The sequence below is a fragment of the Passer montanus genome, unplaced genomic scaffold (genome assembly GCF_014805655.1).
Source record: "Passer montanus isolate IOZ18808 unplaced genomic scaffold, ASM1480565v1 scaffold96, whole genome shotgun sequence".
Classification (NCBI taxonomy): domain Eukaryota; kingdom Metazoa; phylum Chordata; class Aves; order Passeriformes; family Passeridae; genus Passer; species Passer montanus.
Window position 1 is genome coordinate 973,088 of NW_024375034.1, and position 12,030 is coordinate 985,117.

At 42.6% G+C, this 12,030-nt stretch overlaps 1 protein-coding gene across 2 annotated transcripts in view; it reads right to left on the minus strand.

Moving 5' to 3' along the window:
* Positions 1-1,176: 1,176 nt before the first annotated feature.
* The window catches only part of LOC120496120 (nucleolar RNA helicase 2-like), an 11,348-nt gene continuing 494 nt past the window's right edge, over positions 1,177-12,030 (minus strand). Inside the window, exons 2-15 of one of the 2 annotated variants that reach the window (XM_039696253.1) lie at positions 11,442-11,708; positions 10,670-10,745; positions 9,798-9,976; positions 8,273-8,390; positions 7,254-7,439; positions 6,621-6,766; positions 5,824-5,973; positions 5,157-5,318; positions 4,326-4,445; positions 3,495-3,568; positions 3,128-3,287; positions 2,681-2,815; positions 2,267-2,311; positions 1,177-1,760 (exon numbers count right to left, since the gene is read on the minus strand). In XM_039696253.1, the coding sequence (XP_039552187.1) occupies positions 1,542-1,760; positions 2,267-2,311; positions 2,681-2,815; positions 3,128-3,287; positions 3,495-3,568; positions 4,326-4,445; positions 5,157-5,318; positions 5,824-5,973; positions 6,621-6,766; positions 7,254-7,439; positions 8,273-8,390; positions 9,798-9,976; positions 10,670-10,745; positions 11,442-11,708 (2,037 nt within the window). In that variant the 3' untranslated portion in view covers positions 1,177-1,541. Of the gene's footprint in view, positions 1,761-2,266; positions 2,312-2,680; positions 2,816-3,127; positions 3,288-3,494; positions 3,569-4,325; positions 4,446-5,156; positions 5,319-5,823; positions 5,974-6,620; positions 6,767-7,253; positions 7,440-8,272; positions 8,391-9,797; positions 9,977-10,669; positions 10,746-11,441; positions 11,712-12,030 lie in introns of both variants that reach the window. The other variant, XM_039696252.1, reaches the window with a different exon arrangement.

Sequence of the window (12,030 nt, forward strand, 5' to 3'; positions counted from 1 at the left end):
CCGCGCCGCGGGGAGCCCGAGCCGCACCGCACGACCCCACACGGCCCCCATGCGGCCGCCGCGCCCGCACCGCCCCTTCCGCCGCGCCGCCCCGCGCCTTCCGTCAGCTCCGCCGCCACCGTGAGCTCCCCGGGGCTCCCCTCACGGACCGCTCCTCGGGGCTGCCCTCACAGGGCTGCCCTCACGGACCGCACCCCTCACGGACCGCTCCCCGGGGCTGCCCTCACAGGGCTCCCCTCACGGACCGCTCCTCGGGGCTGCCCTCACGGACCGCTCCCCTCACGGGGCTCCCCTCACGGAGCTCACCTCACGGACCGCTCCCCTCACGGGGCTCTCCCGGTTGCCCACCAAACCAGGCTCGTTCCCCGGTGTGCAACAAGCCGATAATGACACACACTCGAGACCTTGATTTCGGAGCTGCGCAAGGCGTTGCTCGGTGGCGTTGCACACGTGTGGCACCACCATCATTCATACTCAGAAATTCAGCGTTAGGAACGCGCCCAGCACAGCCCCCCCATAGTGATTGGTTAGTGCTTTCCATACAAGTTAAGTAATCCCAGATAACGTCTCCACACCCTCGTGAAAAGGGACTTGACCCCCTAGGTAGGCGCCTTCCTGACCCATAGCCTGATTTTTAGTTACAATACTAAAACATAGTTCACCCATAGGATACATAGACCTTGAGTATTTTGCCAACCCAATAATGTATACATAGATATACTTCAACATACTGATTTGCTTTATACTTACAGCTTGTTAACTCCAGGATGTCCTTGAGTAAGGGCTGCTGCTATTCATTCCGCTGGTTAGATTTGAAAACATACAAACATCTTACACTGAAGAACATCCTTACCTACGTGATAATCTTGACATATTCCACATTTTACAACACCCTCACGGGTTTATGGGTCTCCTCAGAGTTGCTGCCCCTCAGGGGGCTTCCCCTCATGCTTTTGAAACTGCCTTTCCTACCCCCCTTTTATACAAAGTGACAATTTTGGACAGAAACTAAAAACTACTATGTTTTAGGGAAAGAAGAGCTTCATTACAAATCCACAAAACAAAAACCAAATGGATTTATTTTTCTTTCAGGGGCTCCTAGTGTCACACTCCCCACTCTGGCACCTTCCCACATCTCCACCTGCAAAATACTGCTTCAAATACGTGACAACAAAATGTGAAGTTGTAAAATAATATTTAATTTTATCAGAAAATGTACAGGTTTGAGCAGCAATTCAGATCTATGTATTATACAGTGAACCAGGCTACAGTTTTGAACGCAACAGACATATTATGGAAAGATTCAAAGAGCAATATGAGAAACAAAAGAAACATTTTTTTTCTTGCAGGTTTTTTGGGGTTTTTTTCCTTTGTACTTTTTTAAATGAACAGAACCTTGTTTATGAGCAAAGTAGTACTGACAAAAAAAAATATCTTAATGAAGTATTTTCCCCAATGGTACAAACACACAGAAACAGCCTAGTGTAATGTAATATAAAATACTTCAGTCCCATTTTTTCCTCACTTCTGGATTGTCGAAGTTAATGTTCAAACGCTCTGCTGAAGCTTCGTTTCTGCCCTCTGCTCCTGAACCTGTTTCTACCAGAGCCACCACGCCGACCGTTCCGGGAGCTCGAGAAGCTGCGGCCATTCCCTCCACCACTGCCTCCTCCTCCTCCTCCTCCTCGTATGGACTCGACCAACTCTGGTAACTCAGTGGCCACACACAAACGCCAGTGTTTGGAATCTTCCCACCTCGCCTATCGGAATGAAGCCAGACACAGCAAGTTAAGTTCTAGGAATACAAATGCAGGGTATATAATAATTATTAAATCTGCTCAACTGAAAAGGTAAAATTGTGAGCTGATGTACAGGATTCAAGCTTCTAACTGAGGGAATCAATAATTCTGGCATGGTAATCCTAATGGCTACCAAGCAAAAATCTGAATTCACTTTACTGTGGAGAGAATTCTGGGTGAAAACAGGAGGCAGGGAACAGAGAAAAGGGGATTAAATCTTGCTGCACAGAAAGATGAATCCAGCACCACTTTTCTCAGTGCAAAAGTTCCAAGTTACAGACTTTTGGCCTCAGGGGAATGCCTTAGAAAAGAAACGCTGTGAGCTTGTTCTGTTCTTCAATTCCTTCCAAGCCATCCCTTTTGCCACCAAGAAAGGCAGGAGAAAGGCTACATAATGTTTTCAGTCTAACCCAGTCCAGCCAGTCTCACCTTCAGCCGACTGCACCCAGAACTTGCAATGAACATACCTCTATATCTTTTTGGTGTGCCACAGGAACGTCAAAGCAAACACCCTAAAGAGAAAGAATCATTTTAATGCATACAAGGTAAACGTTTTAAGTGACTGCAACTGAAAACAACAGAGCCCACAAATCTCCACCTGACAGGTGGAATTGATTGTCCTAAGAAACACCTTTCTGTCTTGTCCTCAAGGCAGAGTTAATACTCTTCACACCTTTTACCTGTTCTGCTATCCCCATAGCCATGCATTATCCTACCTCCTGAGCATATCAGCAAAGCCCTAAGCACTAAAAAAACCAGATTGAGGCCCATCACCAACAGTGCCTGGAATAGAGAAAAAGACCAAATAGCTCCCCTGACAATTGGTAAGAAAAGGCTGCATTCAGAAGAGCCCCCATCAAATAAACAAAACAAAAACTTACCATTTTTCCCTTGAGGAAACACATCCTGTTCACCTTCCGATCAATATCATCACCCAACACTTCTCGCAGCCTTCGCATGGCATAGCTCATGTTGCTTATTTCCTCAGAGCATCGTAGTATCATTGTAACAAATCCCTAGAAAGAAACAAGAAACGGGGCATGTTCCACTCAGGCAGAGGAATAAGCTTCAGCACATGTATCAGACAGGAGAAACCTGCCAATTTACAGTTTAGTAACTGAATCTTCAAGTAGGTCCTGTTACAGGGCATCAAGTATCCTTACAGCCACTACATCGTTGCTTTTAGCAAAATAAGTAGTTCCTACTGGCTTGAGTATAGTTCTTAAACAAAATGGTCAGGAGATAAATAATTCTCTGTTCACACAACACAGAGGTGTGTTGTTTCTTTCCAGTTTCAAGACAAGCATTAAGCCACACCCCTTCCTTACCACATCCGAGTTCAGCAGTGAGCGCTGTTCAATGGAAGTAGCACCCGAAATATGGGCCAGAGCTGCAGCCAGAGCATTAACTGGTCCCTTTTCTTTTATTAGCAACTGAGCAGATTCTCTGAAATACTCAATAGCAGTCTGAGGAACAGAATCCAGGCACCTAAGTAGTTAAAGCAAAACATATCAACAATTTATACATCAGTAGACTCTGGAATAGAAAAAAAATCACAGTAGTCCATGATATCAACAGTGCTCAGAAAGTTCAAAGAGACAGTAAAGGAACTGTAAAAAGTTCAAAAAGACAGTAAAGTTCCTTCTGAACTGGGAAGGAAGAAAGATACAACAGGGCCTGAGTCCCCAGACACACCTCATGGCATCTTTGCTGGAAGCCTTTATTATGTCTGTTGCAGTAGGAACACCAACGCGCTTGAATGTAATGCCCTGAAATTTAAAAGGCAAAAGACAAATAAAAATTGCAGACCATAATTAATTCAGTTCTAAAGAAGCAGTACTGAACTCCAACACAACAAGCATTTAACTCTGTAGTTGTTCTTCTTATTTTCACCTTTTAATTTCCAATTTTTCCTAGTGAAAATGGTAAGGTTAAACTTACAGGAAAACAGTAACAATTAGAAGGCTTTTATGTACCAGATTGGGTTAAATGATTCAGTGACCTTAGACTTAGATATTTTGGTACATTTCTGGAGAAAACAGAGTCCTACAAATTCTGAATTACTACTTTTAGTCTGATAGATTTGGATTTAAGTACAAATTACAGAGCCTTAGTCTAAATGTAACACTGCTTTACGTGCCAGGAATAAACCATCTCATCACAACGACATACTTAATTGTTGAGGAACACATATAGCATATAATGTTCCATAGCATATGGAACACTGCACAAAGTGCAAAAATGCAAGCAACAGTTCTCAGGAAAGCTGCACATATGCACATCACTTATCAGATGATAAGCAGGGTGAACACCACATGGAAATACTGCGAGTTTTTTGTCGTTTCCACAAGGACAACCTTACTGGCATTTGCTGAAAAGGAATGGGTGTTAGAACCTGCAGTGCTCCACACTAACTGACCCTGCAGCCACCCTCCTCAAGGTACCCAAACCTCCTCTGGCTGCTTTATAAACTGCATTCTGCAACTGAACCACTGAGATTCTGGCAGTAAGAACGCTGTACTGTACCGCTTTTTGTTCCACGTGTCTCAGCTGGTATTCCTCCTTTCTCTGATAGAAACAGATGCAGATCCCAGTCCGCCCAGCTCGGCCCGTGCGCCCAGAGCGATGGATGTAGGACTCCACATCCTTCAGAAACAGAGGGCCTATGAGTCACCTAACTCATTGTCATTTCATCAATTCATTGCATCCACACCACTTGTAGAAGCCAGTACAGTTAAGACCGAACAATGCACAGTAACTGCATCACAGAATTAAATTAGAAAACATTGTTTCACTAGTATTGACCAAATATGCTTTTCCATAATCATCTAGAAATCATGGCTTGAAAACCAGAGCCATGAGCATGAATCAACTCTTCTTTATGCACCACCACACATTTGGAGTGTGTGCACCTCTACAACAATCCTGTTCTCCTCCTGCACATCCATGGGAGCATGGTTACTGCAGTATTAATAGCTTATTCACTGGAACATTGCATTGTTTCCGTTAAACCCTTTTCATTTCAGCCAATGTTCTCACCCTTGTGGTCCACACCTCACATTCACCCCCATTAAAGAGAATCACTCCTCCCACTGCTCCCAGCCTTGCAATCACCATACCCAGCTTCCAAGGGAAGGCTTTGAATAGCCTCCTAAGACATTTTAAGGAAATAATCTTTAAACATACTATTTTTTACTCCCCAAAAATCCTCTAAGAAACTACTTCTACATATCTGGATGTTTCTCTCCCTTAAGCACAATGAACTCGGTGTGGTCAATACCATCAGCTGACAGCATTACACTACTTGAAAACAAAACTACAGATTATTACAAGGCACCCAACATAACAGTCTCCTACCTTTGGTGGTGAGCTTTGTACAACCAGGTCAACTTCTGGGATATCTAAACCACGGGCAGCTACATTGGTTGCAACCAGAACTTTAAATGAACCGTTCCTAAAACCCTTCAGTGTGATCTCTCTCTGCTTCTGAGGAATGTCACCATGCAACGACTGGCAATCCTGAAAAACAGTATTATTTCAGAACCATACCAAAATCCAAGACAGTGCTCCATTCTGTGGTCAGTTTTGGGTACAAAATCTTGGTATTTGATAGGTATTGAGTGGCAAGATAAAGAAGAACTGAATTACCGAGTTTATTATTTTAGGTGTCTAAAAATATGTACTCATAATTCTTATTCATATACCTCAAAGGCCTTTAACAAGGGCAGGAAAACAGAACTGCAATGTGTGTCTCAGCTCATATCTAATTACTGTGATATATGAAAACCCTGCCCTAACTTGCCATCCACACCATCTATGCAATGCTTGGCTGTGTCAAAACAGTAATCTACAATTTTTGTTCCATGTCCACGAGAAAGAGTGAAATCCTACCTGACCACACACAAAAGCCTGCCCTAGCACTTTGAAACTCTCTCTTTAAAACTTACTCAGCAGAGGTCTGGTATCAACATGGAGCTGGTACATCTCTGACAGGTTTTGTTACTTAACACACGTGATAAAATACCTGTTTGATTGAAGCATTCAGAGCCAGTTCATTTGCCTCCTTTTTAGTCTCACAGAAGACAATGGTCCTCCCATGGCTGCCACTGTAGACCTGAATGACATCTCCAATAACTGCAGCTCTCTGAGACCAGTGACACTCTATTGCCAAATGCTACAAAAAAAAATTCCAGTGATTAGCTTATGTAAAGTTAAGATTCTTTTAAAATCCATTTGGAACTGTTAAATACAAAAACAGTAGAGAGTTATACAGCTCCCTGATGGGGAAAATGTGCTAACTCATGATCCTGGACCATCCAAAATCCCTAAGGCTCTCATTTATGCCCACCACAATTAGTCTAATGTTCAACAAAATAATTACAGTAAAAGAAAATAAGGCCTCTAATATATAAGTATTATATGCCTTGCTATGGTATTTACTGCACAGCAAGCAAAGGGCTACTGAGGTGAGATACTACAGGAAGTTTGAAAAAAAGTATCTTGTATACAGAACACCAGAATCCAGCTGGGATGTCTGTGGAGAATTAAAAGGAGCAGGCTGATGTTAATGTGTGCCTTTTGCTTACAACCTGGATTTCTCTGAAAACCCACAAAACTGACAAGGAAATTTCTCCACCTGTGATGTAAAATAGATCCTAAACCCAAAACCAACTTGAACAGCTGTAACATGCCTTATGCTTGGAAAAAATTCTCACAACAACTTCCAACATCACTGTGATAATGCACCTTAGGAAGAGGTGACTTTTGTAGCATAAAGGAAAAGGGGAAAAGCCTGAAAACGTTTCACATGAGATTACTCACTTCTACTGTTGTAGCAGCCTTCTGAGTTCTTTTCCCAATAAGGTCAATCTGTTCATATCTAGACTTCATGTATTTCTTAGCCACATCATACACCCAGTGCGGGCAAGTTGCAGAGAACAGCAGGGTCTGGGGATTGTCTTCAGAATCTTAACAAGAAAAGAGAACAATGCTTCACAAACCTCATACATTTCATCTCACAGATGTACACAAGTCGATTATATGGGTGATTAAAAGTGAGGATAAATATCAGTACCTAATGTAAAGAATTCAATCAAGCTTTTTAAATTTATGCATTACTGACACCTAGAGTAAGAAATATTCTATAAAGTCTAAATAAGTTCAAGATTATGAAAAAGTTACTCCAGTCTGTTTTCAAGCAGTGAAAAGGGTAAAAAACTAACTCATTTTAATTTGAAGAAGTCCAAGCACAACTTAAAGATAACTGCCAAAGACATTTATTTACAGACCCCCTAGGTACTGGAGTTCAAGCTCTGCACACGTTCTGTGAATGAATCCCAATATTCACAATACATAATATTCAATAATTTCTAAACAAAATCACCTTATACTTGAATTTTCACCAACTAAATTATTACTAATATTTCTTACTATTTGTTTCACTATTGAGATTACCTTTCTTGTATGCAACTCGTAAAATGTCTTCCACTTGCTCAGCAAATCCCATGTCCAGCATCTGGTCAACTTCATCCAGTACAACGTGTTTGACCTTGGTAAGGTCCAGCTTGCCATTCTGCAGGTGGTCTTTGATTCGACCAGGAGTCCCAACCAAAATGTCAATGCCACTTCTCATGAGGTCAACTGGAAGACAGGAGTCAGTAGTGAGCTAGGGAGCACTCTGCAGCAGTAACACATGGTGTTAACTAAACAGCTTCTTAAATCATTCAGAAGTACTCTCCTTACAAAAGTGAGAACAAATTATGAACTGGAAGAGAAAATCTGGAAAAAATGTAAGGCAGAAAATCTACTGCTCTTCCTGAAGGGGAAAAAAAAACAACTTACCAACCTTCCCTCTCTCTCCCTGTGCCTCAAAGTAGCAAGGGTGAGCTTCTTTCAATATTCTTTAGAAATAGTCAGTTCTTCCCAAATTATCTACTTTAACTGGAAACTTTTTAAAAAAAATGTTTATTTAACTATCCAAATGACTGACATTAGCTCCTTCCTGAGGTTCTGGGAAAAAAATCATCCCTAATGTCTCAAGATGTATCACAATTAAAGAGCTCACTCTCATTCCTTGTTTATAATCACCAAGGCAGCAAATTATGCTGTCATAACAATTTCTTCTCCACTTTACAAATCCTCTACATATCCCCAATCACACGAAAAAACACATACCCAGTCACAGCTCTAAGACTAAACTTTTTAAATGAAAATGGATTTACAAGAACCTAAAAACCCAGATACAGGTTATACACACAGCATACTCTGTTTCACTTTAATTTAAGGTAAATTATAAGATAAGTAATAGCAAGAACATAAGTGAGAACCACAGCTATTTATCTCCATAAGATACATTTTGAACTGCTGAATTTCCCATTAACAGTCTGCATCTCTTGAGCTGGGAAAACCCAACAGCACTTCTTAAATACAGAAGTCAATCAATATTTAAATTATTAGTCCTAAGAGTCACTTACTTTGTCCATTATAGGGAGTTCCTCCATAAAAACAAGCTACTGTCAGCTTCCTTGTGATATCCTTGAAATCTTTGGCAACCTGATTTGCCAGCTCTCTTGTTGGACAAAGAACTAGAACCTGCACAGAAAAAAGACAAAACAGATGTTTTCTCAGCATGGCTTCTGCCAAGAAACCACTAGACTTCTGATTATTAATTTAGATCTGACCCTTTATAAAATTTTTTTTAAAAATCTGTTTAAAATAATTACCTAAGCAAAGGCTGGAGAAACACACTGCTCAAGTCTCTTGTAACATCATTAAACTCCTTTAACATATACTCATTTAGGACAGGCTAATAACTTCTTTTTAAACAGGATAGGAGAGACTTAAATCTTATTTAACTTTAGCTCCTGAACAGACTAGCTACAAGTTTTCTTCTACATGTGCACACACTGATCGAATGCAAGACTGAAGGGTGTGGATCACAAAAGGTTTCTGTCTCTCAGTTTGTGAGAAGGTGCAAGGAAGAGCTGTCAGCTGTCTCTCAGCTTCCCTGTGGCTCAGGGTAACATGTTAGTCTGCAGAGCTGCTGTTTAAAACAAGACTGAAGCACTGCTCTCCAGCCTGGGACCACTCACTTCACAAAGGAACCTTAACATCCTTATCCCAGCACCTCCTCCAACACCAAAACCCACCACCAAAAAGCAGGCAGCAGTGCATTATGGCAGTGAGGACTGGAATCTTTTGCAAGGGTTATATCTCCCTTGAAGAAAGCCCTTCCTTCTCCAAAAGACTGTGCCAAATGTAGAGACAGCATTCTCAGTCAGCCAAGCAATGTGATGGGCAGATGCACACAGAACTGCTAGTGCTACTTTTGGAAGGCACTTTAGATAACCTGTGAGATGACTGACAAGATGAAACAAACTGACAAAAATTATTAATGAGGACACACTCAGCCTTGGCCTCTCTAGGTTTTTTTGAGGCATCATAAGAACTCAGTAAAAAACCACTCGTGGTACTCCTTAGCAGAATGAACACAACTCATAACAAATCTGCATTCTCTGGAGCAGAAGCTTCAACATTTGGTGGTGTTTCTAGTGAAAATGAAGTCTATTTTTAAAACCTCCCACTGTTTAGACGTTTTAGAAAGAAACATGTTTGAGTAGACAGCTTTTAACAAGCTGTCAAGTTAGAATTAGTAACTAATCTGTCAGCAGTTCAGGAGAAAAAGAAGCATCCAGGAGCCACTAGGCCTGAACTGGTAACGTGACTGAGCAAAATTAGACAGGAACACATTGACCACCTGTAGTTTTGGTCTCCCTGTGGCAGAAAAAGGAACTGACAAGTGGACAGAGCTGCTGTGTTCCTTGCTCCTCATCAGAGGCTGGCAGGCAGCACAGGATGCAGTGGACACAGCTTTCAAATCACCTTTAATGTGGGTTAGCTTACCCCTGCACAGACCTGAAGAGCTGGTCCAGCAGCTGAAAAAACCTGAATCCTTTACACGTAAGACAAAGCAAAATACCATCCTAGCCAGGCAGTTACCTTTGGTGGACGGCCTCTTCTTCTTTCCTGTGAGTCTCCCTGAAGTTTCTCAATTAAGGGAATAGCAAAAGAGAATGTTTTGCCTGTTCCAGTTCGTGCCTGAGCAATGACATCCTTGCCAGAATACACTGGGTTGAAGGTCTTCACTTGCACAGGGAACAGGTACGTCACTCCTCGAGCTGTGACAAGTTCAAGAGATTTCCTTAATATGGTCATTTTACAAGTGTTCTTTCACACTCTTCAGTGGAATTATTGCAAGAAGAACTTCCATCAAGTAAGTCAGGACTGTATCATCACCTCCACTGATTTATTTGATCAGATGAGTCATCTGCAAAGAGTGCCCTGGGACTGTTCATTTTATTCTCCACTTCACACCACCAGACACAGTGCTGGCTAGGACAGAGGAAGTTATCAGCCTTTATGAAAGACTGTCAGCACTGTGCCTTTATTTATGCAATACTCCTCATCTATCCATTAAAATCTCTTTCTTTCACATAATTCACATCTCAAAACCCCCTCTGTTCTTAATTCATACTAATTCATGTATGAAAAAACACCAAAGATACTAAATATAATTGGTTTTCCTCTATTCACACCAAAATAACCTTTAATTGAAAAATTCTCACACATTATTTTTATTCCTTGGCTCATGTCATTTAGAAATTTATTGCAAAGGCTGAACTGGACACCACTGCAAAGTGTGTGTTGAAAGGTGTATTTAGAGCAGGCAATCAATGTCTTCTGCACAGCATCCATGCTTGTAGGGGCACGAGCAGAGCACATCTCAGAGCTTATTGATCCAGGGTGTTTGAGCATAAAAACACAACAGAGATCACTGACATTCTACGGTCACACCTTGCCAAAAAACTTACCTTGAAGAAGCTGGACAGTTTCTTTGGAAATAGAAAAATTGGAGAAAGCACCCTCCTTCTGTTCTCCAGTCAATTCCTGTTAGGTAAACAAAAACTCAGGTAAGATTTCACGTGAATATTACATGACTGACAGTAAATTCAAGGTAAATTCAAGTCTGTCAGTAAATTCAAGTCAATTCAGCACAGGCACTGGCGTCATACTCTCCAGTGACAGTGTCACAGCTAAAGAGCCTTCTTTGTTTTAACACCATATTTCAAACTTGGACAAAGTTAGCAAAAGTGATCTGGAGGTCAAGGCTGTTTCATACCTAACAGCACAGTAAATGCAAAACACTCAAACCCAAACTGAAAACAATGAACTAGAACATCCTGAGTTGGAAGGGACCCACAAGGATCACCAAGTCCAACTCCTGGCTCTGTACAGGACAGCCCCAAAAATCACATACACCTCATGATGCTGAATCACATTCAAGCTCCATCTCAGTGCAATCTGTCTGTCCAGCAACAGCTACCCCAGCACCAGGTGCTGAAGTGAGGAAACCATGATGCACTGATCCAACACCTCAGCACTGTCATAATTCAAAATTCTTACAAATTCCTGGCAGACTGAACAATTCAAGGACTTCAAATCTTGACACCTCCCAGCACCTTCGACTGACTAGGAAGGTGGGGAGGGAACGGAACACAAGCCCTTCTAAATGTGGCCGTGTTACAATGCAGGAGTTAAAAGCCATACCACCCTGAAATAACTAAAACCGGTCATTAGCTTTACCTGATCCTGCTCGCTCTCACTCTCGCTCTCACTTGACGTTTCACTGGAACTACTCTGTCGGCTTCTGCGGGAGGATTTGCTGCTCAAGGAGGACATTCTCGATTTCTCCACGCTCTCCTCTTTCGTGTGACCGTTCTGTTTACTGACACTCTTTGATTTCTTGGGTTTCGGGGCATAACGCTCCTCATCCGATTCCTCGCTGTCATCTGTCTGAGTCTTTCCCCTCTGAAACTTGTCCCGGCGTTTAGATTTCTTCTCCTTCTTCTCCTTCTGACAAGGCACAGAGCAAATGAAAACACACGCTCGTGGATCCAAGCGACACGGAACAGAGAAGAGGGCGCAGCACAGTTAAAGCTTCAAGTGCACGTTCTAGTTACTGACGGGGGCGGTGGCTGACACAAGGCAACAGCTCCCCGCCGGCCGCCGCCGCTCAGGAGACACGTTACCGACCACGAGCCGACCGGGTCTTGGCTCTGGGGGCTCTGCCCCGCTCCGGGTGCCGGGGAAAGCGCTTCCCGGGCTCCCGGCCGGCCCGGCCGGGCCCAGCGCGTCCGGCGGGGCCGCCGCGACACGCGGCGAGGCCGCGGCC